The following is a 26,364-nucleotide window of genomic DNA, read 5'->3' as shown; positions in this document are numbered from 1 at the left end:
GCTGTAAAACCAAACATTTCCCTACAAATTAGTGCAGTCGCAATCACCACGGCTGCCGCCACCAGCAACCCCTCAGTGTGTGTGATTCAGGGCACAACCACAGCGTTTCATCTCGCAAACAAAGAACCCAGCGCGCAGCAGGGGCGGGCAGCGCCCTGACAGCCGCACTCCTCGAGGAGCCGCGGCTGAGGGGGCTCCTCCCCGGGCTTCGCTGCCTCCTCCCCGGCCCCTTCCACGAGCCGGGGCCGGGCGAGCTCCCCCCGTGGTCCCGGAGCCGCCCCGGGGCGGTGCCGCGGCTCCCTCAGGCCTGCGCGGCGGCGGCGGCGGCGGCCATGGAGGTGCAGGTGGCGCCGCTGCGGGCTTGGGACGATTTCTTCCCCGGCTCGGACCGCTTCGCCCGGCCCGACTTCAAGGACATCTCGAAATGGAACAACCGCGTGGTCAGCAACCTGCTCTACTACCAGACCAACTACCTGATGGTGGCCGCCGCCGTCGTCGCCATCGTGGGGTCGGTGCCCGGGCGGGGACCGGGGGTCGGGGATGGGGGGGGACCTGGGGGTCGCTGAGCCCCGGGACAGCCCCCACGGGCTGGGTGAGGCTCTGGGTTTGATTTGGGTTTGCGATTTATTTTTTTAAGTCTTTCTGGGGCTGTGTAGCGGCTCGGGGAGCTCCTTTTTATTCCCCAATCCGCAGACGGCTCAGCACCTCCTGCAGGAGCGCCCGGCTGCTTTTGGGGTGGCGGGGAGCAGCTGTGGGGTGATGGGGAGCAGCCCTGGTGGTGCTGGATGTCAGTGGGGCCTCCGCAGCGACCAGCACTGCCTGGCTAAGCCTGCCCAGTGCTGCTGTAGAGATAAACTTGGCTTTGAATTAACAAGAAAAAAAAAGGATGAATTCTGCTTCCCGTATAGTTTTAAGGTTATGTCCAGCAGGCAGAACAGCCACTCTATTTCTGAGCTAGTGCATAAAAAAAACCCTGATAAAGATGATAAAGATGAGCAGGATGCCCATCTGTTTCATTTTGGGGCGAGACTGAGACCTTCAAGGTGGGACCCTGCTCTTGTCAGCATCCCTACGGGGAGTTGGGAAATAATTCCTAATCACCCCCTGAGTATAGGCCTGTGACTGCTGGTTGAGTATTGCTCCGAGACCAGAAAGCTCTTCATCACGAGTTGCAGCAGTTGCAGCAGAGGCTGTGATGATTAAGCTTTTAATATAGAAACTGGAATACATTTCCAGCACTCCTCGACAAACGCTCAAATGCTTAAATTGGAGGGTTGCCTGGCCACTAGGCCGAAGTGGTTTTGGCAGAAGTATATCTTATCTTATATATTGCAGAGGCTTAAATTCCTCCCCTAAATCCCTTCTTGTTCTGCATCTGAAGCTCTTGACCCAGCATCTGAGTCAGTGAAAAGTCTCCAGGTTTCAGGGAGTGTGGGCCTGTGACAGGAGGGGCTGAGAACCCTACTTCTTTTTCTGTGTGTAACAGCTTGGCATAATGCTGTAGACTTTCTTCTTAATTTCAGTGGTGATATGTTACAGTTAACTCAGTGGATTATTAGACCAGTAAAATGAGACTTGCAGATTCTTGCCCACCTCAGACTAATCTTCAGTGTTCATCTGCCTTTGTTTACCAATGCAGTGCTGTGGCCAATTAGATAAATCAAAGGAGCTGTGGAAGGCAGGGGCTCTTCTCCCCAAGAAATTAGGGAAAAAAACTGTCAATATCTTCTTTATCCCTGGCCAGAGGGCTGGAACAGCAGCAACTTTACTCTGTCTCCTAAATTCCTTTCTCCTTTTGAACTCTGATCCCTTCTTATCAGATCAAGGATGGTGATATATCTCCTACTTACTTTCTACTGGTTTGCTGGGGGAGGAGGAAGAATGGAGCCGCACAAGGTAGAGATTAACACCAGAACTGCAATTCTAATATCTTCATATTGAGTAGTGACCTGCTGAGCTGAAATCTGTGGACAAGAAACACGTGGAATGATTTTTTTTTTAATTGTGCATCTTGGAGCCTTTGGTATATGGCAAACCCAATTCTTCCAACACTGAAGTAAAAGGACAGGAAACTAACTCTTATGGGAACAGGCTAACCCTTCAGTAAAGAAAAACTACCTGTTCCTTTTTAATAAAAGATTTTTCACTTGGCCAGACTGTAGCTTTGGGAGAAAGGCAAAGAAAGTTCTCCTGATTAAATTTACATTGATGACTAAGCTGTGGCCTTGCACTTCATTCTGTAATGGGCAGGAATTCCTGAGCTTATCCTGGCTTTTTAGGAACTCCAGGACTGTGCCTAGGGGCAGGATTACTGAAACTGCTCATGCAGTGGTCTTTGTGATCACAACTAAACTTATCCCTGACCAACTCTACCTGTTTTTAAGCCATCTCATTGCACAGACAGGCAGGTGATACAAATATGGTATTTTTGGCTGCTGTAGTAGCTTGGTAGCTGTGGTAATGCTGTGCTGAGATGGAAGTTGTAGCCTAGGGCTTTTTTGATAGCACAAGTGCAGAGTTTATTGCCATGGCTTAATTTACAGCCTCCTGTACAACAACATTGACCTCTGCAACCTTTCGCTATCTCCATCACTCTGCAAGGTATGGAATAACCTTACCATGAATGCAATGCAATTGTAATGATCTCTGCTGCATCATTGCCCTGCCTCTTCCCCTCCCTTCGCCTTCCGATGGCTACTGTTACATGTAAATGATGTTCTGTGCTTTGCAGCTCAATTTTGCTTTCAGGCCCCAGCAGAAAACTATTATTTCTGCTTATTCTAGGCAGAAACTATTAAATCCGTGAACAAGAAACCGAAAGTATTGAATGACTGCCACTCTACTCGTACAGGCTGGTGGCAGCAACAGTTCCTCTTCCCCTTACTCCTTGCCCTGCAAACTCCTCTATGAGTCAATGCAGGCTAGCGTGCTCTTTTTTATTTCTTTCCTGGAACTCTGCTGCTGATAAAAACCAAGATCATTGCTAAATCAAACTGTGTCCCTCCCCGAGTTGCATAGGAGCTGGATGATGACTGCTCTTTTTGCTCTGAGCCAGGGCCCTGTTACTGTGAGTGCTGCACTGATATTTATTAAGAGCTGTGCCTCCCACAGCAGCCTGCAGCCCTCCTCCAAACAATCCTCCTGCCCAGTAAGTGCCATTTGTCCGGGCTTTCAGCTACTCTGACAAGGCTTCTCTGTCTTGCTGTTCAAACTAACTACTTAAATCAAGGTTGTTTCTTGTAGGCTTTTGTTGCCTCATACTTACCATAAACTACTGTCTAAGTGATAGCATTAAGAAGCACAATGCATTTCAGAGTGCTACAACTACGAGTCTTCATTGTCCTTTGGCATAATTCTTTCTCCAAAGCTTGAAGTTCGATGGAGCTTTCCTTTGCCCACTTATCTCTACCAAATCTACTGGCTATCTGTACAACCCCTAGCAATGAATGAGCGTGGGTGTCTTGTTTTTTTGTTTTTTTTTTTTTTTTTTTTAATTTCATCCCACCCCAGACCACGGCCTTAGCTGGCCTGGGGGTAATTCCCTCGCCAGAGCAGCCTCCAGAGCAGCAGAGCGCTTAGTGCCTAATGCCTGATGAAAGCTTAAGAGCAGTGCACAACACACACAGCTCTAAAACATACGTTGCATAATGATGCTACATAATTTCATAGAGATTGTGCAGAAAGGATCCGCTCCTGTTCTGAAAGCAACATAAGCGAGAAGCAGTGAGTACGGAAGCGTTGCTAAACCCGTGCCTGCTGCAGGCTCTCACCTGGCAGTGACCAGACGTGTTAGTGCCACGTCAGAGGACAGCACTCTGTTTGTCCTTGTAGGCGCTACCTCTCCTTGCAGCTACGTGACCTCACTGCAGCCCAAAATATGGGGAGAGGGGAAGGAAGCAGAACCTGCTGGCTCTTGTAGTGTCATTTGAATGAGCACAAATGAGGAAGGAAGCAGATAACTGCGCTCACCTGTCCCTCGTGTGGAACGTGATGAGGCACGAGCCTTCCTAAAAGGGAATTTTCACGTTTATGTGCTGTAGTGACCCAGCTGTGCTGCTCTGAGTAAAGAGACGTTGTTCTGAGTGATCGGAAGTGTCCAGCTCCGTGCCTTTGCTCAGACGTGTCTACTCACGTGCAGAAGAAGCAGATGTGCCAGCAACTGCTGAATAATCACCCTGAGACAGCCATCTGAGGGGGAGGTGACTCAAGGAAGGAGCTTGCTTGCTTTCTCTTTATGTGGCCTGCCCTACTTCTGGGCTCGTGCTGCAGTGCTCAGAGAATGAGTCTTACCCTCCTCTTTTTTTGCTACACTGGAGCTGTAAATTCTCCAAGGAGGTGGTCAGCTCTGCTGCTATGGGGCTGTGCAGCAGCCTGCAGGTGTGAAGTAACCCAGCAAGACCAAGTCACTGAAGGCAGAGCTTGTTGGATTTTCTGCAGCTCTGTGGGAATGCAACCTGCTTTGTGACAGATGTAGCACAGAGTCTAGAAATATGAATGCAATTTAAAAAAAAAAAACAACACTCATCTTAATCTATTTTTTTGTTTTGTTGTTGCTCTGAGAAGTAGGTGTATAGTTACAGTACTTCTTCCCACACCATCGCAGCCCCAGCTGGTGGCACCTGTGCTGTCTCCTGATACCACTTGGACGAACACAACGTGTCCCACGGCCACACTTGGCACAGGGCAGCGCCTGTGTCCCTGCCCCTGGGAGCAAACAGCAACTTTCTTTTATTTATTCTTTTCTTTCCCCCCCATCTTTGTACTTTGTATTGAGACAGATGTGGTGGCCTGCCTGGTCCCTGAAGGGCAAGAGGAACACAGCCTCAGGTACTTGCTGTTGCCTTGAGATGCTGCTGGTGGTAAATCCAGGTGACAGCTTCTCTTTGCTGGTTTGTCCCAGCGGTGTCAGAGGCTGCAGCATCCTCCCAGGGCTGTATCGTGTCTACTGCAGAGAGCAGTACAGTAGAGCATCCCGCTAGGGTGCTCTGAGTTCTAGGCTGATTGCACCCCCAAATGTTCAGTCCTGCCATCTGACTCCTTTTAGGGCAATCAGAATGAGCTTTTTTTTTTTTTTTTTTTCCCCAAGCCCCAGAAGAGTTTGTCTTCCCCAAGTCATCTGAGCAGCCCCAAATCAAGTTGCCACAACACTGACATGCTAACAGTTCCGTGCATTACATTTTCAAGTATTTGAGAGGCCCTATAAATCCCTCCTAAAGGGACTTATATTTAGAAAGTATCTTGTAACATGCTTTAAGGCTGGGCACTTACCTTGTCTCAGCAGCTTTGAAAGACTTCCAGCCTTCTTGCCTGGCCATGAATTTGGCATATCGTGTTCTGATCTGTGGATAAATCCGGCCAATATCCGTGCTGGTGCTTCAGCTCTAAGGTGACTTCCAGGGCTGTTAGGCAGTTTTCTTTTTCCCCGGATACATGTTCTAAAATAACGTGCCTGTGTTTTTTCCTTTTTAGTCTTAAGCTATTGTGGTAGCGAGAGGAGTGTGCCAGCAGCTCTGAGTGAAACGGGATAATGGGGATCTGCCTCCTTGAAAAATGCTGTTTCTGGAGCAGAAGTGCCTATATCTGAATTTCTGAGAGAATTTTAGGTAGTGCTATGAATTATACTGTGGGGGATTCAAGCAATAAAGGGGAACTTGGTGTGTGACACCTTATCCAGCACTGTAATCAGCAGTATCCAACTCTGCGGACACATGGCTGAGAATCTGAATACCAGTTTTTAGTGGCAACTGCTATCCCCATCTGTTTTCCTGTGGCTCTGAATGACTTCATTTGATACTTATGTTCCCTGTTTCCTTGTACGCATTGGAATGCAGCCCACTTGAGAAAACATGTAATTCAATTAACTTTCCCCAGGAAAATGGGATCTTTTGAATGTGATTTTGTTGGTGTTGTATTTTTTTTTTCCTCACTTCCCTTGCAGCCAGTCAGGAATACAGAACCTGTGTAATTCCAGAAAGAAGCATGAAGCAGGGGAGTCTTTGGTCTTTTCCTTATAATGATGGAGGGTTTGCTCTTCACCACCAGTTTCTGAAGTTGTAAAGAGAGCGAAGGGAAGGGTAGGGAAGACGAAGCTCCTCGAGCATTTACCAGACACCTGGTAGCATGGAGCCCTGCCTAGCCTTCTGCTCCTTTCAGCATTACCTTGTCAGAAGATTTTTTGGAGCAAAACAAATGGTTGCTGTGAGCCATCCGAGTAAGTTTGGCCATCTCTACTCTAAGCCAGTCGTGATGTGGAGGTGACTTCTGCTTTAAAAATTTGCTCTGGCCAGCAGTGTGTGCATAAACAGGGCACTGGTGTGGTCCTGGCGTGAGCCACCCTCCTTCTCCGGCTACAAGGGAACGCAGATGAAACCAATTTCTTTCCAGAGCAGTACTGCTCACTTTTTCCAGTCTGGAAATTTAGGATTGGCAATTCAGAGCTAAATATAATCTGGCTGGCTGCAGAGAGTGACTCAGATGCAAGAAGCAGGTCTGCCCTATCACCGTTTCCAAAAAGCCGTGCTGGCTCTTCAGTGTGAGTAGCAGAAGCAGGTGGGGAGCTAGTCTGAATTTTAATCTCTTTCCATCCAGTTGTCCTGTCTCCTGTTGGCACAATTGACTTACAGAATTGTAGCCAGGCTGTGCTCTGAAGTAACTCCTGGGGGTTCTTCCTTCTCTGGGGAAATGCCCCCTGGCATGCAGGTACGGTGTTGGCAGACCAGCGAGAGATTTCTTCTGCTTGTGCCGGATGTGAAGCACAGACCGCAACCCAGAGCATCCTCCTCAGCAGCGGGGGGGAGTGGTGAGTCAGCGTGCCCATGAGCTTTGGGGTAGGCAGACTGCAAAGAGTACAGGATAAAATCCTTCCTGCCCCTGTCCAGGTAAAGGACAGCGCTGTGCTGCTGCCAGTTGTAGCAGCTCAGAGTGCTCAGTTGCTGTGCTGTCAGGTCTGTGCACGTGCAAGCGAGTAAATCAGAGTGCAGCTAAAATCACACAGCTTACTGCTAGAGAGGTGAAACATAGCAGAGCCTGGCTCTTATGCAAATACAGAAACACTCTGGGCAAAGTCACTGGTGAAAGCTGAGGACAAAGCAACCTCTGAATACTTGGGAAAGTGGTGTGAGCAGGTGATGGGCTCACCCTGGTCCAAAAAAGGGGCTTGCTGTTTATAGTCCAAAGCTGAGCCACTCAGTGCCTTGGCTTGCTTGGTAACTGGTAACAATAACACAACACAAACCTCAGCAGCAGCCCCTTTGCCAGGCCTGGCTCTTCTTCCTACAAGACCCTTAGCCCACGCTCTGGTTCTTCTGACTCTTGGGCATGTCTGCCTGGGACAGGGCTTCCATCCACTGTGCTGGTGGGGGTAAGCTCCTCTGGAGGTTCATGAAATCTGGAGGTTCATACCCACTGGGGGAAACCTTCCCTCCCTGCCACCCACCCACACAACCCGTCTTCAGTTTAGTATGAACTTACCTCAGAATCTAACGTTTGCTTGGCAAGGGAATTAGTATAACCGTTTGTATCAATATTAGGGTATTTTCAAAGACCTGCTGTAGTTTGGCTATAACAAATACTTTGTCTTGAGAAAACGGGCAACCTAGGTGGCTGGGCAGAGAATGGCATTCATTCCCTTCTTGTTCTAGCAAATTGCCATTAGGTTACATCCAGATACTAGTTTTGACATGAACACCACGTGCAAATTTGGTAAGTATTGAAGGCATAAACAACAACCACTACAACAAAAGTAACCTCCTGTGCTCACCTCCTGTGCTTCCACCTTTTGTAAACCTGGGCAGGAGGTCAGCTGGTGGTGAGTGCCTCTAGTAACGAGCTGCTGCGGACACTCATTATCCTCAGCTATGCCCAGGAAGAGAACACAAAGACCATCTACATATGCTAATTCATGGCTAAGGGTTGTTTGCTCAGTTGCACCTGTGCTATTAGCTTCTCTGTAAAAAAAAAAAACAGAGGTTGGTAAAGCTTTTGCAAGACCAACTGACTTCTTAATGCCTTACCTGCCCAGCAACAATATCAATAGCGAGCTGGATGTTTGCTCTGTGAGCACAAGTCCTGAAGGCTCTGAAACAGGATAATTCAATCTTTTTTTTTTTTTTTTTTCTTTCCCTCTTTTTTCCAGATTCCTGAGTCCCCTGAACATGCTTATTGGCGGTACTGTGGTGGTCCTGGTGTTCATGGGGTTTGTGTGGGTGTCGCACAACAAGGACATACTCCGCAGGATGAAGAAGCAGTACCCAACCACGTTTGTAATAGTCATCATGCTGTCGAGCTACTTCTTGATCTCCTATCTGGGAGACGTCATGGTGTTCATGTTCGGGATCACTCTTCCTCTCCTCTGTAAGTATTTTTGCTATTCTCCAAGCTGAGGGTGAGGGGTGCTGAACTGAGCTTTTTCAAATAAGCCTGCAAAGTCTAAAGTGGCTCGTGGCTTTATATCTCTTTATTTAAATTGTCCACCCCAAAGAAATCAGGGGTGGGAGGGAGGGAACACAAACCACCACAAGCTATCTTCAGCACTGTTATTATTAAATGGGTATTTGCAGTTACTTAAGCAGTCATTTAGACATCATATTTCAGTGATGTCGTGGCTTTGGGGTGTGTCTTAAGATGGATGCTACAAGCACTATGCTTTCATTGGACACGACCAATTAATAAGCACGTTTCTGTTGTGCAGTGATGTTCATCCATGCTTCTCTGAGGCTCCGGAACATAAAGAACAAGCTGGAGAACAAAATGGAAGGAATAGGTTTGAAGAAGACCCCAATGGGCATCATACTGGATGCCCTAGAACAGCAGGAGGATAGTATCAACAAACTGGCTGACTACATATCGAAAGCAAAGGAGTAAGCAACTGCAACGTGGCGATTTGCCTGTTGCAGGAGTGTAATTGCTATTTACTATTGTTCGAGCTTGCTTTCAGTTTGTGTACAAACCAAGAAATGCACATGTGGTACATACAGATTAATAGTTGCAGGATACAGGTATTCCAAGGTATTCAGGGCTCCTCTAAGAATATAAGAAGAGTAACTTTTTTCTATTGTATAGCAAAATGTTTTGGTGTTTACAGAAATACATCCCAACTTAAACGTGTTTGCTCGTCTCTTCTTCTTGGGGGCTAGAAGGGGAAGAGATGGAAACCTCTGGAATGCAGCCTCTCAGACAAACTGTCTTGTAGCACGTTTGTTAGTAAGAGTAACACCCCTTTCATCCCAGGTCTACAAGGCGGCTGTCTAGCCAGTTTGGTTTGGGGTGTAGCACCTTCAGGCTGGCAGTGTTCAAGGTGAGCTGGAATCTATCAAACATACGTTTTCTTGCATCTAAACCCCTGACTGCAGGGGTCTGTACTGAGATCAGGCTGCTGGCTTAACTGGCAAGCAGGAAAAACTGTGCAATACGTGTAACCAATATGGGTTCCTGTCCTCACCTCACATTCCTCCTTTGGTAGCTGGGAAACAGTCAAAATAGATCTAAGCATGGAGAATAGATGTGGCACTGTGCCTCTCGGTTCCAGTAAAACACACCTTTGTTTTTCCTGAAATCCTGATTCTGTTACCCCCTGGAACTGCTCTTCTCTGCAGGAGAGTCAGAACTTCCTCACGTAACACCTGAACTATGGCCAAGCATGGGAGGAAAAACGGTTGTGCATAAGCTAGACGAGCTAGGTTTCTACCCCTGCTGATGTTTTTAAACATTGCTACTCTAGGACTTACCTTGTTCTGCTTCATTCTGTATAGGCTGTTTTGTAGATGAAGGTGGATGTGTGTTTTTGTGCGTGGTTCTTTTTCTTCTTAACCAGAATGCAAAGATACAAGTAAAACATGCATCTCGCTCACTCTAGTCCTAACACTCTTCAAAGGAATAAACTGGATTTCAGGTTTACAAATACAAGCAATAAATGTCAGGATACAATTATTGAAAACCCATTCCAAATTCATCAAGATACTTGCCTGTAACAACTCCTTAAAGTGGTGTGTGGGATTCTTTTATATGTATTTTAATCAAACTGCCAGCTCTGATGGGATTGTCTTGCTAATAGGAGCTTACAGAATAAAATGGGGGAAAAGTTGTCCAGGTGACACTCCATTTTGAGTATTCTTGCATTTCTCTTTTTCTAATAAAGTAATTAAATAATCAAGCAAACATCCTTGAAGTTGAAGCTTTTATGTAACTTACCATGCTGTTTTCATAGTGAGCTGTGTAGAAATCTGAACATGTCATTCCATTTAAGTGTTAAAGTGATCAGTATTTATTGAAAATAATTCCAGCTGAAGAGTCAATGGCCTGTTCCTCACTTGTAGAGCATGGTCTTTGTTTTTGAAAACTGTTTCCACACTTAAAGGTAGTAGCCTATGACTTCATCATTACTGTAGAATTTTAAAAACTGCACACTTACGAAGAAAAATAAACTCTAATGGTGACTGCTGAGTGCATTTATTTCAGGTTGGGAAGCGTGACTCCGAACTTAGGCTTGCGGTTGTTCCCACGGCTGGTGGCCTCCCCGGGGTGGTGGTGGGAGCTCTGGTGTCACCCTACAGCTGCACAAACTGGTGACGAACGGCTGGGTTTGATTGCTCTGCCTCAGTATTAATGTTGCTGAGGCACAAGGGAGCTGTGTGTGAACTGCAGGAACCGTGCAGCCTTGCTCTTCCGTGCTAGGCTGCAGAAATATGTAAGCACTTGTTTGCATTGCTTCAGTCCCTTATATAACTTCTTAATTGCAATTTTACGTTTCTCCTAATTATGTGGGAGGGATTTCTGCCTGCTTCTACAATTACTCAGAGCTGTGCCCTGAGCAGCACTGGGGAGGCAGCTCTGCTACAGTCGGGTGAGTTCTGGGGTCTCTGAACCCAGCTGCCTCCCTCCTGCGATCCCTTAGGAGCCTGTGCAGTGGGGGAACACACACCAGAGCGGGGCTTCAAGTCCTGATGTAACTTCCTTGGTAATAGCTGTCAGCTCTGCGCTGCTGCTTGGGCTGTTCCTGGCTGAAGCATCTGTAGTGCTTCATTCGAGGACCTGCTTCTCAAGGGCAGCAGGGGCCTGTTCCCCACTTCTTGGCCTTTGCAAAAAGAAGGGATGCCAAAAACAGGTGCAATGAAAACATTCCTTCCTTTTCTATGCCTCTGCTGTGCAGAAGCAGCTTTCCCTTCTCCCTTTTGTATTTCTTAAATACTGCTTAGTATGTCTTAAATAATAAATTAACCAGCTTTTCCGGGCATGGGACATTACAGTTGCAGACAGAAGTACAGCTGAGACATGTTACAAGTTTAGAAGAAGACAGATTTGAAAGAGATCAGCTGAAAGATACAAAAAGGACAAGGAGAAAAAGAAAACTTGACCTAATGCCAGTGGAGAGCACCTTGGATTCAAAGAGGTCCTGAACATCAGCGATTCCAAAGGGCTGTGATAATATCTGTGGGGTGGCGCTGGGATTCAGCTGCCAGAGCACTGTTGTGAAGAGCTACGGGGAGTGATGATCACAGTTCTTGAAGCAGCGCGTGGTGTTATCTTTTACACCCTCGTCAGGTACAAAACCAACTACACTGTGCTGAAATGCACCAGCCTGGAACCATCACGCAGAGGTGCTGGATGCACCAGAGCAGCCTCTCTGTTCGGCAGGCCTCTTGTTAGCCACGGAAGTGCTGCACGCTTCTTGTGGATAAAGCTTTTATTTCATTTCCATTTCCTTAGCCTAAAAAATAAAGCTGTATACATGGAAACCAAATGCATTTCTCATGGACAAGAGAATAATCGAGGAGCGTGTGTGTGAAAAGAAAGATAAGCTAAAGCACAGCATGTTCCTGCAGAATCTGACAGCAGAAGGACAACATGGGAGCAAAACAGTTTACTGAAAAACTAGAAAGACTTAAGGTTATTGATGTCTCTGAGAAAATCCTCCCACAACAAACTGGAGCCTTGAATCCATTTGGCAGGCAGATGGCACGGGGATCGTTTGATACCTGATGGAAAACCTTAGCACTGATTTTTCCCATGCCAGCCTTTTTCATCACTCTTAGAAAAGTGCATATCTTTGTTCCCAAAGAGTCATTCATATACACCACCTGGGTTCTGCAGAAAACTTCTGCCAAAACAATTGTAAGCAAAACTTGAATAGTCTTTATTCCAAGTTGGTTTCTTTGGGTCAGTCTGGTCTCACTCCAGCTGCTTTGGTAATGGCACCTGGACAAGGACAATAAAGAAATATTAAGAGGGAATTTCTCAGTCCTATTTCCCAAACTAGTTTAGTTTAACATAAACCTACAATCCTTCAGAAACTATGAAAGGATCAAAAATGCAACAGCTAAGAGCACTAGGGGGATCTGGTCAGGAATTAGGTTTTGTTTGTAGTTCCCCACTTGCTGTCTGCAATGCTTAACACCTAGGAAATCCCTTTGCAGACAGCGAACCTCCCCACAGAGGCCAGATTGGCTCAGGCAGTAAAACCTCTGTGCGAAGCTGAGGGTATCAAGGCCAAAAAAAAATAAAAAAAATAGCAGTTACCAAAATGGCACAGGCAGATGAGATTAAAACCCTACCGGCCCAAATCCAACCCATCTGGCCTGATGCCAGGTGGATCAAAATATTAAAAAAAAAAAAAAAAAGTAGAAATCAGTACAAGTCTCTGTTTCCTCTTTCCAGGTGATCTGAGACACCCAGACACAGCTCCTGGCTCGGCCAGGAATCGTTACTTTGGCATAGACATAAATGAAAGCAAAGGGGGTGTGTGTGAGTGTGAGTGTGTGTGTGCACACCTGGGCTCGATTGCAGCATGGGCACACCTGTGTGCTGCAGCTGCCTCTGGCCCTCATCCTCCTGCTTTTCAGCAGCTTATTAACAACATTTAAAACTGGTGGTTAGAGCAACAACAACAAAAAAAAACATAATTTGTGCCTTTTGCAGAAAATCAGTATTGAACAGGACCAGCTATTTATCTGAAACGCTTTTACACAGCTGTACAAATGTGTTACACATTTGGGCACTCCAGATAAAACCTTCCACCCATCCTGCTGCGAGGCTTCAAAAAGCAAGGCAGAGGCTGGGACATGGAAAAATGCTGTAGAAGGGCCTTTGCAGCATCACTACTAGAAAGGATTCCTTATAGGAAGAAAATAACTTAAAAACTTTGAATCCCCCTCACACCAAAGCTCAGTTTTGCTGAAAGCAGCCAGCCAAAGGCAGGCCCAGAGCGCAGCTGTACCCAATGCTCCTTTGTTTACCCTGACTGAATTTCCTCTCTTTTAACTCTACAATTGTGGAACAAGAGGTTAAAATCCCACACTATTGTTGGCATTTCAGCTTTCTTTCCATGTTTATTTGTATGCTTGCCCTACGATGGGGCAAGCAAAACATGAGAGCACGGTGGCATCTCCAGCAGATGCTGCCCTTCCTCTGTGCAAACCAAAGCCTGTCACAACCAACCCCTGCCCCAGGGACGATGCCAAAATCCAGCTGCACATCTCCTGGGGGTGCATTTCCAAGCCCCCCATGGCTAAACGCTCACCGGTTTGAGATAGGCGACGTTGCTCTGGCGGATGTCGTTCAGCAGCTGATCCCTCGGGGTTATTTCGACGAGGGGAGGTGGCCGCCTCCTGGGGATCGGCTTCAGCGTTTTGATCACGTCCTTGAGGTTGGTTTTCTCGGTGGGCTCCACGTACTCAGGCACGGCGGGCTTGCGCTGTACCTTTTTCAGCTTGACCACCTTGAAGCTGACGGGCTCGGCTCTGTGCGGCTCCTCGGGGGCCTCCGGCCTCGCGCTCTCCCTCCCTCGGCTCCGGGGCATGGAGGGAGGCATGGGGGGCTTGGGTGCCGGGGGGGCTTCGCGCATGCTGGGTTCGGGCAGAGGTCCCCCCAGCATTTCCCACATCCCGGGCGGCAAGCCCAGTCCGTTCTCCAGCATGGCAATCAGCTCCCTCTGCTCTTTCCTCTGCTGCTGCCTCTGCTCCTCCTGCCTCTTCTGCCTCTGCTTGTCCAGGTTCCTGCTCAGCAGGTTGGTCACCACCATCCTGGGCCCCGGCAGCTCGAAGTGGTAGCCCATCTTCAGGAGGGTGGCGTTGGCTTTCAGCAGCCTGGCGATTTCCATCTCGGCCTGGTGGCCCAGCATGCTCCTCTGGTTGTGGAAGCGGAGCTCCGTCAGCGTCTCGTTGTACTGCAGGCACCTCATGATGGCCACGACGCCTTTGCCAGAGATGAAGTTGGAGTCGATGTTGAGCGTGGTGATGCTCCTGTTCTCACGCAGCATGTTGGCCAGCGCGAAGGCGACGTTGTCGTCGGCTCCCACGTTGGCCAAGCTGAACGTTTTTATGTTCTTATTCTTTTTCATCGCGTTGACAAAGTCTATCAGCATTTCTTTGGGGATGTTTTCTATGTTGTTCAGGTTGAGCTCCTTCATGTCCGGGTTGTTTTTTCGGACTTTCTCCAAGCTCTCTTCTAAGTTGGTTTGGTTTCCTGAGGGCCTGGCACTTAGCTTCATGAAGCTGGTGTCCAGCGCTAACTTCTTAGGGATGTTTAATTTGGATATTTTCTTTACATTTTCATCTGGCTTTTCTGTTGTTTCCCCTGATTCTCTACCTGATTCCTCACTGGTCTGATCACTGCGATGGTTTTCATGGTTGCAAGTTTCCTTTGTTTCTGATTCACTCTCATCACCCTCTTCTTCCTCTTCGTCCTCCTCTTCATTGTCTTCTTCCTCCTCCTCCTCCTCCACTTCCTCCTCTGCTTCCTTATCACTTCCACCCTTGTTTGTCTCTCCAGGCTGTGTTCCCGAGCTGGCCAAGCTCTCGTTCCTGTAGTGCCTTTCCTTCCCCTCGGCTTCTGGCCCACTCCTGCCGCCTGCCTCGCCGCTGCCTCCCGTCCCCGCAGCGCTCCTCTGTGGAAGAGAGACACAGCTGACGTGACCCAACGAGGCTTTGGTACGTTAACTTTGTCCCAAAACAAAAATGCAACCGCTGGGTTGATACACATCTATGGCAATTATAGACTAACACTTAAAAGTGCCATTGCTGGTATGTCACGGTGTGCTGGCTTGCTTGGGACTGAAGGAATGATGATTCTGAAAGTGGCTGTAGGCAGTGTCCCATCTCTGCTCATTAAGAACACTGACCATTAATTCCTGGATGTATCTAACACTATGTTATGGTGGTCCCGAAACCCTTCTGGGGATTAAGAACCTCTGATTCTATTCCGCCTCTCGATTTCGTGTGATTTTTATCATTTTCTTGATAAGAAAGTTTGTTTCACATGCCACAAAGCACTGGAAACCCGCATGAAGCACTGACCGTGTGCCCAGCCTAAGAGAGGAGGAAATGGGCGCACCAGGACCGCAACGTGCCCGCCCAGCACGCGAGGCAGCGAGGCCACGTGCTCGGGTACCCGCATGGAACAACTGCCGTCATAGGAGCAGTCCCTGGGATAAAGCAAAATGTTTCATTCTGAGCCCAGAGATGGGAAACTGGCCTCTGCACACCGCTGTCACAAGGCAGCGGTGCCCTTAGCATCAAAATAAAGTGAGCTGCAAGCTTCCACCTGCTCCCCAGCCCCTCCTGGATGAGATTTTTTAAAGTTTTTTCCCCCTTTCTGAGGAGCACCCCAGCACCGAGGTCTGCATCACACCAGAGGCAGCTCCTCCAGGCCAGAAGTGCCAGCAGCCAACAAAGCAGATCTCAAAACCTGAGGATAATAACCTGGAGTTTGTAGTGGCCCTGTCCTGTAAAATATCCAAGTATGAACTTACTTTCATCATACTGCCCCATGACTTTGAATAAAAGTTGAGTATTATATTGAAAAGGGTGGGACCAGTTCATGGAGTTTCCATTCTTGGTCTTGAGTCAAATTTCACATTATTAAAATACATTATGGGATTTTTTTTTTTTTGCCAAAGTGGCATTAAATTCTATCAAGTATTACATTAATCGTGTTCATTAGACTAAGTGTTCTGTGGAAAAGCACTATAGTGTTGTTCAATATGCAAAGCCAAACGAACCAGAATTACACCTTCCAGACTGACTATCTGGTATTTTCTCAGAGGTTTGCTTCACTGAAACAGAATTAGGATTTTCTCATGTTAAAAAGCATAAGTAAAGGAGGAAAAACATTTAAAAAACAAAAACAAAACAAAACAAAAACCCTGACGCCAGTCCAAGCTGGATCCTGACATTACCGAGGCTTTCAGGGAGCATTTAAATTCATAGTTTGTATCGTACCTCACATAGGGAATGGAAGCAGGGGTGGATTAAGGTATTAAAGCTATAAAACAGATCCCACAGCAGATGCACAACAAATATTTATGATTTTTTGCTCATTACCTCAGAGGGCAAGAGGGTGACGGGAACTCTCTCGTCCTCGAGCATGCGTCTGGACGCCTTCTGCCAGTACAGGTAGTCCACCAGCGACCTGTGGTCGAAGCTCCCCGTCGGGGGTTTCTCGGTCTGATCCCTCTGTATCATCCCTGTCGGGACCTCGGGGTCCGGGGCCATCACCTCCATCTCACTCTGCAGCTCCTTCAGCTCCTCGGGGGACAGGTTCGCCAGGATTTCGTCTTCATCAATGTCCTCAGGGGACACATCTTCGTCAGAGGCTTGGCTGTGTTCAGACATGTTTGCTCTTCTCTCCTTCCTCTACTACTTGTTAAAACTGAAGAGAAATTTAAATTTTAAAGGTTATTTTCCTAGGAGGAGCTCATTCGGTTGAATCCACAACTTTGTGTTTTGGTCACGAGCAGCCGCAGCTCTCGGGCTCAGTGCAGCAGACGCGCGGCTAAGGCTATATTAAGCTGCACTTGGCCGGACGAAGAGAATTTATGGAGATGCTGCCATGCTCCATTTTCAGCAATGTGTCAGCTGCACAAACCCTTCTGACATTTCAGTGCAGCTGGTGCGTCCCCCATGGACACCCGCAGGAGATGGCTGCTGTGTGTGGGAATCGCCCCGTCGGTGGAGGGAGCTAACAGCGCCTGCGAGGTGCCTGGGGGATGTTCTGTGCCGAGGGAAGAACCAGCACGAGGTGTCTGCATCCATCGTGTCACAAATATCCCAAACTTGCAGGCAGCGGGGGATTTGACCACCTTTAGTGAGGTCTTAAAACCTGAATGTTGCAGGAGTTGGTGCGAGGTCACCTGTTGCACGACTTAAAGAGCTCTGCCAAAAGCCAGATCCTGGTTACAATAAAACCACCTGAGCTGGGAAGAGGCAGGGAGCAGTCAGTACAAAGCACACTGTGTCCATGCAGGGAGAGGGCCTCAGCCCTGCTCCCATAGCGAGGATTTGCCTGGAGCAGCCACCCCAGCACAGCGTGTCCTGCTCACAGCCAGGCTGCCCAGGGGTGATGCCAGTCCCTGCTTCCAGACATCCCCCTGGCCCATCTCTGCCACGGCTGTTACTTGCACCCTCACCAGATCCTGGCTGAAAAGTCAGCTTCATCCTTTTCCTACCTTTTATTTTTTTATTTACCAAATCAGTAAGCAACTACTTTACTTTGATAGTATTCATTTGATGTAACTATACAAGATTATTCAAAATCCTTCATTTCATTAAGTGTCTGCTCCAGCTGAGAACTACTTCCTCCTTTCTTTAGGATATTTTACAGGCTCCTACATCTGTATGGCAAACCAGAAACCCCATCTCTGACACCACTGTGCTCATGGTTGCTTTGTAAGAGCAGAGTAGCGCAGGTGGGTGACTTTTCTACTAGGATAAAATTTCCATATGCCACTGCTCAGGAAGGTTTCCTTTCCTAATTTCAGCTAGGCATTGCAGAGGGGATCAAGCCAGATCCTCACCTTGCAACTGCGAATGCTTCTTTCACAGGGAAGAAGCCACAGAGGGGCTGTGGAACCAGGTCCCAGTGAGCCCGAAATCATTCTTGCTGCAGCCCCAGCCGTGCTCTGCTGGAGTCTCCCAGCAGTGAAACCATCCCCGTGTGATGAGGCCTCTCCATGCTGAGTTTTGTAACGAGAGCCGTGGTGTTCAAAGCCCTATTAACCTCTATTAAAAAGCCATAACCCAAAGACCCTCGTGCAACTAATGCTGCTACACAGCTGCAAAGAGGATAACATTTTAAGTATGAAATAAATGGTAAAAAAAAAAAAAAAAAAAGCAACAACAACAAACCAAGCCAAGGACATAATGCTTCTGTTTGCCCCTTTGGTATTTCAGGGCCCATCCTTATTTTACATTATGCAGTAGCAAGCACAACAGCAGCCCCGCACATCAATCTATCTGGTTTAGCAGCTTTAACCCCCAGCAATTGCTGTCCATAATGGAGTCCATAAATGGTTTCCTGATGTTATCAAATAAATCAATGTTCTTCTGTAGCTGGTATGTTATTCCCCCAAACGATGCTGTTTGGGTCACAGAAGCTGTCTATTCAGTGGTTACAAATCTCTTGCTAATTTCTTGACTGTAAATAAAGCCCCTGGCCACCTTCTTAAATTTCCGTGATCCTCAGCCAGGCCATCTTGGGCCGTGGGCTTGTCAGATCTGCCAAGTTAAGTAGGGTCAAACCCAACAAGTCCTCTCGAGATGGAAAACAAGGATCCTGAGAACGCTATCACAGATTTAAAAAGCAAGCTGTCTTTAAGGAGAAATATATCATTTGTTGATACCGTGAGTAGGAAACACTACACCTCGGGAGCGATGCCTCCCCCGTGGGACGCAGAGCGAAGGGCTGCCCACTGACACCTCTCCCAAGTGGCACGGGTGCTAATCCCGCAGATTTCCAAGATGGGTATCACATTTTGCCTACTTTAGGTCTCCTCCATAAATTACATCCAGTACTGGATTCACTTCCTTTTCTAACACATTGCTTAGTGTTTTGGTACACTAGAAACGGCACGTTAAGGCTGCAGGGGACACCGCCGGGCTGCAAGCACTCTTCTGGCCAAATCTAGGGGTCCTTTCCAAGGCAAAACCCCCATATTCATCCCAATAACGTTTGCAGGCACCTCCATGAGAGCTTTCCAAAAATCCTGACTAATACCTCCACCTTTGATGCAACAGGAATGCCTCTGCCATCAGCAGCCTCGTTATCTTCATGCCAATTTGACACTTGCTCAAGAATCCGGGCGCTAATGAGCCGCTGCACGAGATGCTCGGCTACCGGGCAGCACCGGGCTCTGCCAGCAGCTCACAAATGTGAGCAGAAGACAGGCGGCACCTGCAGCCATTGCTACGAGTAGGAGCTCCCAATTCCTGCTTAGGAATTCCTCCTCCAATTCTGCTTACTTCAGAAGTGTTAAATAATAGTAGTTTAGGATCAAACTCTTACTGTGCTGATGGGAAAAAAAAAATCTGCATTGTTAATGCACAATTCGTACTTACTGCTTGCTGCTCCTAAGGCAAATACTTACAAGAGGATGAAGGAGCATGAAACTCAACAGGGTGTAGCGCAGCATTGCCCTGCTTACCTAATCTTTCTCCTCTGTGCATGTTCTTCAAAACTTCTGACCTGTCTTGAAAGCAAAAGGGTTGACAAGTTTTTAACTCAAATATCAGGAGGGATGAACTCCTGCATCACAATTTAACTCTAAGCAGACTGTCAAACTATGCTTAAAGTGTCTAAAACTTATTCCATTTTTAAGGTAATTGAGGAACACATACTGATGCCAAATACTTGAGAGGAATTTCTGTAATCCTGGCTTTTGCTGATAAAACCCACACATTTATGTCCCCTGACTGCCAATCCATGCCATCTCCAAGAGCCAAGGCAGTAACTGGATAAAAGTCAGGGAATGTGCCCGTGTAACATAACCGTGCATCGCTTGTACCAACCTCGTAGGCTCGATGGGACAGGCTAAAATTGACCAAGAGAGGCATACACCAAGTATGCCCAGCAATCCCCTGTAACGCAATATGGGATTATAACGGGTCAGATGATGGGGATCGTAACAATAACAACCACCAAGCAACGAGTACAATCGTAGGGAGACACCCTGTGGGGAAACCAGCGGGGATCATCTTGGGGGGCAGAACACCCACCACACCTCCAAGCTGTTAGGGAGATACATACCAGATAAAGTTTGCTGCTTACACAGAACAAGGATGCCCGACTTTTGAGGTATTTGCCCAAGCAGCTTGAGAGGGAGCTGCAAAGTGGAGCCCTGGGGTGAAACGGGGGCTGAGGGGGAGCAGCAGGGACAGGGACTGATTCAAAGACTGCACGGCAGAGCCTCAAGAGCAACAAAAGCCCCACGCTAAAGCCAGTAGCTAGAATTAATTTTTCTAACACCCTCTCCCTTTTTTAGGCAAGTTTGTGATTTTCCTCTAACCGGTGCACTCCAGTGCTACATAATCAGAACTGTAATAACAGGACTCCAAGGATGCTCAGAGGAGTGACAATCATCCTCGTAACCTTTCCAACGAGCCATCTCCACAAGTAAATCACGCTCCGTTCAACACAAACCAGACAACGAAAAAATCACTGAGCCAGCAGATCAGGTATCGAACATTTGAGTCATTCTGGGTAGCAATGTCACCCTTCAAACACTGGGGTGTATCTTGACTTTACAGCGTACGACCCTATCACAGCCCCGTGCCCTGTATCATCCTGCCATCAAAACGTGCCCACGGGCAACGCCGCCGGCGCAGCTACGTGATGATTTCAGCATGTACGTACGGGGCTCGTCCTGCCCTAACCTCCGAGCAGGAACAGGTGGGAGGCTTCTTCTCGAGTTACTCCAGCTGAGCCCCTGCTGGCTGCAAACCTTTCTCCGCCTGTGGCTCTTCGATGACACCCTAATGATTAAATATAAATGGAGACTCATGCCTGCTGCGCTAGAGCTGGGCAGGAGATGCCCTGGGAGAGGGAGCACATCCCTCCATCATCAAGGACTTGCTGAAGGATTTACGGCGACAAGGATAAGCAAGTTGGATGGAGGACAAGGAGCTTCTCCTTAGCTAAAGGTTTCATCACCCTCTCTCAAAGGCCCTGCCATCTCTGTCTCCTCCTGTGCTGCCAGCACCGACTGTTCACCATCCCTCCTTCCAAGCAGGAGATGTCACATCAGCTTTCCTTGCAGCTGGGGCTCTGGGTAGCGGTCTTCAAGGACAAATCGTGCCCTGGGCGATGACCTGTGTGGTCCTGAATCTGTATCCAGCAGATAAGAAGGGAAAGCCTTGCTGGAGAGGGCTGTTGTCACCACCCCTAGCTGCTGCTGGGGCCTGTATCACAGCAGGCTGCCTGCTCAAGCAGCTCTCTTGCATTATTCCCAAAGCCCAGGAGATGGAGCAAACCTTCAGCCTTCACACGGCTTCCTACCAACGCTGGCACTCGCTGGGCCACGCTGGAGGTTTCTGATCTGCCCTGGAGCTGTGCAGCTTTGCTGCAGCGTCTCCTTTTTAAGCTGAACAAGTCCAAGATCATAAACCAGCTCCCGGCAGAAACCTGCGCGTCACATCCCGCACTAAGTCACGTTGGGCAGCAAACTTCACATCAACGCACTTGGGTGCACGTTAGAGATTCGCTGTGGTAAAGCAAATTTTGCCTGTGCTGGGCAAGGGGGCTCCTAACCAGAGCCTTGTCCTGCTGTGCTGGGGGGGCTTCAGAGCCCAGCCTGCCCCAGGACCCACAGTAATGTCACATCCAAGTACTGCCATTGAAAGCAGCATAGAAAAAGGTGGCAGCAATTAAAAGCATCAGACCTTGCTTATTTTAGTACTATTGCCTTTTTGAGGATTCCTGGCAAGGACCCGTTTTTCTTCTTCACTCATCATCATCTAAAAAGCACCCAGAAGTGCTCCACCACGTGTGGTGTTGTGTGTTTGCTGTTTCCCCTCCTTGCTCTATCTCACCAGCGGCATCTCCCACCCGTTTGAGAGCAGAGGCATTTGTGCTGCTGTAAAACTGAACCCCGTGGGTCTGGGAACGTTTTACCTTGGTGTTTCACGTCACTTGTGTCTTGGCTTTGCTCTGGATCATGGCAAACACAAACTTCTGGGTATTTCTTCAAACTGGAAGAGGCAGAGAGGGGTTTCGGGTGAGTCTGAGGCAGGAGGGCTCCTCTCTTCAGTGATGCTGGTTGGTCACTAGATGGCCTCACTGATCCTGGTGAAAGCCTGTGGAAAGTTTTAACAGCTGTAAACGCTGCCGAGGTAGCAAGTCAAACAAACGGGTAATTTGTATTTGAGTTTTGAACAGATACGGTAACAATCACAACTATGTCTTTATTACCTCTTCAGCTGCACGATACAGACCTGGTCTCCACGAACAGCCGTGCATCAGCACCAAAACATCGCTCCAGAAACACAGCTCGCTGCCACAAGAAGCTGCAGGGCAACAGGAGGCAGAGCTCAGCAGCAGGCCAGGAGCTGGGCTTAATAAAAAAAGGGCCTGGGCAGCAACTGGAGCCATCAGGAGCTGCCCAAGCTGTGCCTCGGCCATGGAGCAGCCCCAGCTCCCTGGTGGACGATGGGCAGGGGGTCCCATGGGTCCTGCACCCTCCTGTTCATCTCCTTCCAAGTCAGGCAGTGTCCAAAATCCAGCCCTGGGGGTTTCATGCCCTGAATTCCCCAGGAGAGCAAACTGGGCTCCACTTGAAGCCACCCAAAGTTCCCACATTCTCAACACGCCCATCCAAACTCATCCTAAATCATCCCGGTCCTGTCGGAACAGCCCCGCGGCCGGGTGCCAGCGCTGTGCCAACACGGGTGCGTCAGGCTGAGCTCAGGCCTGAGCAGGGAGGGAAGAGCCAGCGCACAACTCAGTGGCCACTGCACCGAAATACAGGGACATAAACAATGCTTTAAATGGGACATGGGTCTCTCACACACCTCATTGCCTTTTTTAAATGAAAACCTTTGAGAGGGCTGATAAATAATTGCCACGGTGCAGTGATAGCACTGGCTCTGCATGGGGTGCTGGACTTGGAACCACGCAGCCGCCTGCCACGAACATCGATGTTGTGCAACAGTGGTGTGAGCAAGCACACGGGCAGTGAATGAAGAACGTGTCAACAGATGAGCCCCAAAAACTACTTGGAGAAGTGTTAAAACAACAAATTTGGGATATTTTTAGTGGTCATCTACACAAATCCTTCTTAATAAATGTTCTCACCAGCAACCTTGAAATAAAGACGAAATTCAGTGCTGGTTAAGCTTATGGATGACACAAAACCCAGGAACTAACAAATTACTCTGCATTTTCTGTGAAGGTGCCTCCTCCCATTGCACCACCAGAAATTCAGACTTACAGACACATTCTCCAAGGGTCTGAACTGTCCTCCCAGGGCAAGTGTTCCCCAGCAATAGGGCAGCCTCCGCCAGCTCCCCTGCCCCAAGTGGGCTGATCTGCAAGGGGGCCACAGCCACTGACCCTCAGTACCAACCCTGATACTGCGCAGTCCAAAAGAAATCAGACCATGGTAATTCCCTCTGTCTTAGTTTCAAGCCTTGAAATGACACACTGCACTTTTCCAAGCACTCAAGTAGAAATAGGAGGAATGCTGAAGTGGTTGTGGTAGCACACTTTTCAGTTTATTGACCTATACAAAATAATAGGTCTAGAAATTCATGAGTAGTAAAAGAATAAGCAAAAAAGAGCTTTCGCATTTCTAGAAGGCTATACAAATATGCAAAACCAAGGAAATAAGTTATTTATTTTGTTTTTGTTCGTTTAATTCCAAATTGCAACTCTAATAATACAAACGACTAAGTACCAGCTTAACAAGTGTGTCCTTCTGTATATATTACATGCTCTGGAATATTGGTAAAAAACGTCCAAAAAAGTTTATCAGAAACTTTTCTATTCACAATATGAACAAGGAGTTACTAATCTTTTGTATAAAAGAAAAAAGAGCACCATTTTATGGGATCCTGAAGCACAGTACAGCTGAGACACGAGAGAGATTTTACAGTATGCAAATGAGTCGTCATAAATCACGCAAGAGAACCCATGCTAGTTTGTTCCTACAGATGGATGACATGAGGTAGGTTTATCCCTCTTAGATCAAGACTGCAGTCGCACTTTTTTTCTGAATAAATGGTTTTGCAAAGATGCTGTTCCAGTCACTTAGTGACTTTGCAACGCACCTGGCAGTTCAGATGGCTCGTGGTACAATTCTAATGCCCCTCATTTTAAGGCACCCACTTGGCTGTTTATGTTTGCATCCACCTCAAAATACTGGCCATTACAATCGGGTTGCTTGTCCTGTGGTAACTGCAACTCTCCATTTCTGATCCTCAGTTCACTACGGCAGAGCAAAACGTAATTGTCACCCACTGAACACTACGCAGCCACTGTGAAATTTGCCTGCTCCTCTGCACAGTGAAGTTGTACCATGGAAAGGTCGGTAAGTGTGAGGTTAGTAATTACACTTTATCATGGAAAGGAGTTCAAAGTTTACTCCTGTTTCCAAAATCCACAACCACCTAGAGTTTTACATGACATATTATGACAGCAAATTCTTTTCTTTCCAGAACTCCTTTGTGGTGCTAACAAACACTCTTAACAACACCCCAAAAATGGATATACTCATTCAAACCTCCATAAGAATAATAAAAAAAATCCAGCCTTCCTTCAAGTAATGTTCCAATACTGATTAAATCACCCTTTGCCTCATTCACACACACAGTATCTATCCTTCACAAGCTTATGAAAGTCCTTCCAGGTCATCATAAGCCACGTCAGAAAAAATTTCCATTTGTTCTTCTTTCAGACATTGTAATTGTGCTCCTAGAATTCCTGGTTTTTCCATAAGAGTTTCCTTTTCACATTTTTTTTTCTGAGGTTTGCCTTCAACACCTTCCAATCTTCAAAAAAAAGTGCTTGCTGAATATAAATACTTCAACCAAGTGCTGCATCTTGTCGTAGATCACATCGTAGCTTGCCCTTGCTCGTTTAGGCTATCCGGATTCAGAAAGAAGCGCCATTCTTGGTAAGACTTTGTCATTTTGCTATAGTCCCTCGTAATGCTGAACTTCATCTTTCCCAGCAACAGAACACCTCCTTTTTGTTCGGTTGGGAAGGTGCCCCCGAGGTCTCCTTCGGAGTAACAGCGTTTTGTGCAAGGCACACAAGGGTACGAATGCAGGGCTGCAGGCGGTCTACACGAGCGTCCCAGGCTTTGAATCCTCGTGCCAGAATAACCTTTGCTCGTTGCTGTGCAAGTCTTCCTCCAACTGGTTCTCTTCATCACCACCCAGCTGGCTCGTCTCTGCATAAGCTCTGTAAGAGATGGCATCAGGGATAAGCAGGAGTCGAGATCTCCCCCAAATCCCCAAGTTCTGCTTTGGGGATGTACAAACAGGAGGAGCCCCAGCCCACCTCAGCGTGGCGAGCATGAACTCACACAGCCCCCTTGGGCTTGAAGGAATGCTGGCTGCTGTGATTTTACACCCCCAGCAAAATTTGGATCCAAACACAAACCCAGGTGTTGTGCTGTAATTAGGCTATTCGTGCAACAGGATCTCAGCTACTCAAAATTGTCAAGACTCTAAAGTGTATTGATTGCTCGTTTGACATAATCACATGAAAATAGAAAACAGAACAGATGAATGATTGGCCTACTGATTCCGAACATGGGAAATTAATAGTAAAAAAGCACTCATATGGAAAAGCCTGCCAAAATAAGCGATTTTCAAAGCCTGGTTATAGGAAGTTAAGAAATTAGTAGAAACCATATTCTTAAACACTGTTATTGTAGAGCTTTTAGATCACTCCAACAAAAAGCCCAAGGCATTTAGCTTAGAAACGAGGATCTAGCAGAAGCTTTTGTATCTTTTTTTTTTTACGCTTTAGCTCATTTTAAAACAAACAAATGAAAAACTCGGTCATTGCCCCCAAGTCAGCCTGGCAGCAAGAGCAAGCAGCCACACGTGAAGCTGGGCACACGCATGCGGAGTACTTACTACAGCTGGCTAGGCTTAGCATAAGAGCACTTAGGCAGGATGGCATTTGTGCGGGCAGAGCCGTTCCCGGGACAGGCGGCCTCTGATCTTGCTGGTGACAGCCGGTGTGCGAGAGCCAGGGGAGACCAAAAACACGAAGCAGGAGCAGCAAGAGTCTCGCATGCACTTCTGCAACGCCCAAGCGAGATCCTGGGCTCCGTGCAGTCCTCAGGGAAGCCCCCACACCCAGCGCAGCTGCAAGGAGCAGCAAGTCTCACCGGGGTCACTGGCTGAGCTCTGCCAAGCAAGATGCGCTTGGTTTATTAACGAGATGACCCAAGTCGGTATTGCCTTTGAGCAGCAGCAGGGTTATGTGTGATTAAAGAGAGGTGCTGCCTTTACTTATTTGTTTTGTTTGTTTTTTTTTTTAATTGGCACAGGAGCTATAGCACCAGAAACACAACAGGTCAGTGTCCTGCCACACCACAGGCACAGGAGAGACCTCCTGCCATGGCAGGGAGAGGAAGGGGGATCAGCA

At 47.7% G+C, this 26,364-nt stretch overlaps 3 protein-coding genes across 8 annotated transcripts in view; 1 reads left to right on the top strand and 2 right to left on the bottom strand.

Annotated features, from left to right (window-relative positions):
• The first annotated feature begins 268 nt into the window (after window positions 1-268).
• Window positions 269-10,434, top strand: ARL6IP5 (ARF like GTPase 6 interacting protein 5). Its single transcript, XM_082767849.1, has 3 exons — window positions 269-508; window positions 8,135-8,352; window positions 8,690-10,434. Exons 1-3 carry the CDS (start codon window positions 333-335, stop codon window positions 8,860-8,862), a joined length of 567 nt encoding a protein of 188 aa, XP_082623975.1. The 5' UTR covers window positions 269-332; the 3' UTR covers window positions 8,863-10,434.
• Window positions 10,238-16,740, bottom strand: LMOD3 (leiomodin 3). The gene is made up of 3 exons (XM_082767848.1): window positions 16,314-16,740; window positions 13,514-14,878; window positions 10,238-12,192 (listed from the first exon to the last, which is right to left on the bottom strand). The coding sequence occupies exons 1-3, from the start codon at window positions 16,602-16,604 to the stop codon at window positions 12,166-12,168; spliced, it is 1,683 nt and encodes a 560-aa protein (XP_082623974.1). The 5' UTR covers window positions 16,605-16,740; the 3' UTR covers window positions 10,238-12,165.
• A 6,838-nt stretch (window positions 16,741-23,578) lies between these two features.
• The window catches only part of FRMD4B (FERM domain containing 4B), a 106,882-nt gene continuing 104,096 nt past the window's right edge, over window positions 23,579-26,364 (bottom strand). For 5 of the 6 annotated variants that reach the window (XM_082768596.1, XM_082768597.1, XM_082768593.1 and 2 more), the window contains 2 exons: window positions 25,848-26,123; window positions 25,034-25,164 (listed from right to left, as the gene is read on the bottom strand). In XM_082768596.1, coding sequence (XP_082624722.1) covers window position 25,164; window positions 25,848-26,123 — 277 coding nt within the window. In that variant the 3' untranslated portion in view covers window positions 25,034-25,163. Of the gene's footprint in view, window positions 25,165-25,847; window positions 26,124-26,364 lie in introns of all 6 variants that reach the window. The other variant, XM_082768595.1, reaches the window with a different exon arrangement.

This window comes from Aythya marila (assembly GCF_965140915.1).
Source record: "Aythya marila genome assembly, chromosome: 10".
In the NCBI taxonomy this organism is placed as follows: domain Eukaryota; kingdom Metazoa; phylum Chordata; class Aves; order Anseriformes; family Anatidae; genus Aythya; species Aythya marila.
The sequence above is the reverse complement of the archived record's forward strand: the minus strand, read 5'-3'. Positions and strand labels throughout refer to the sequence as shown.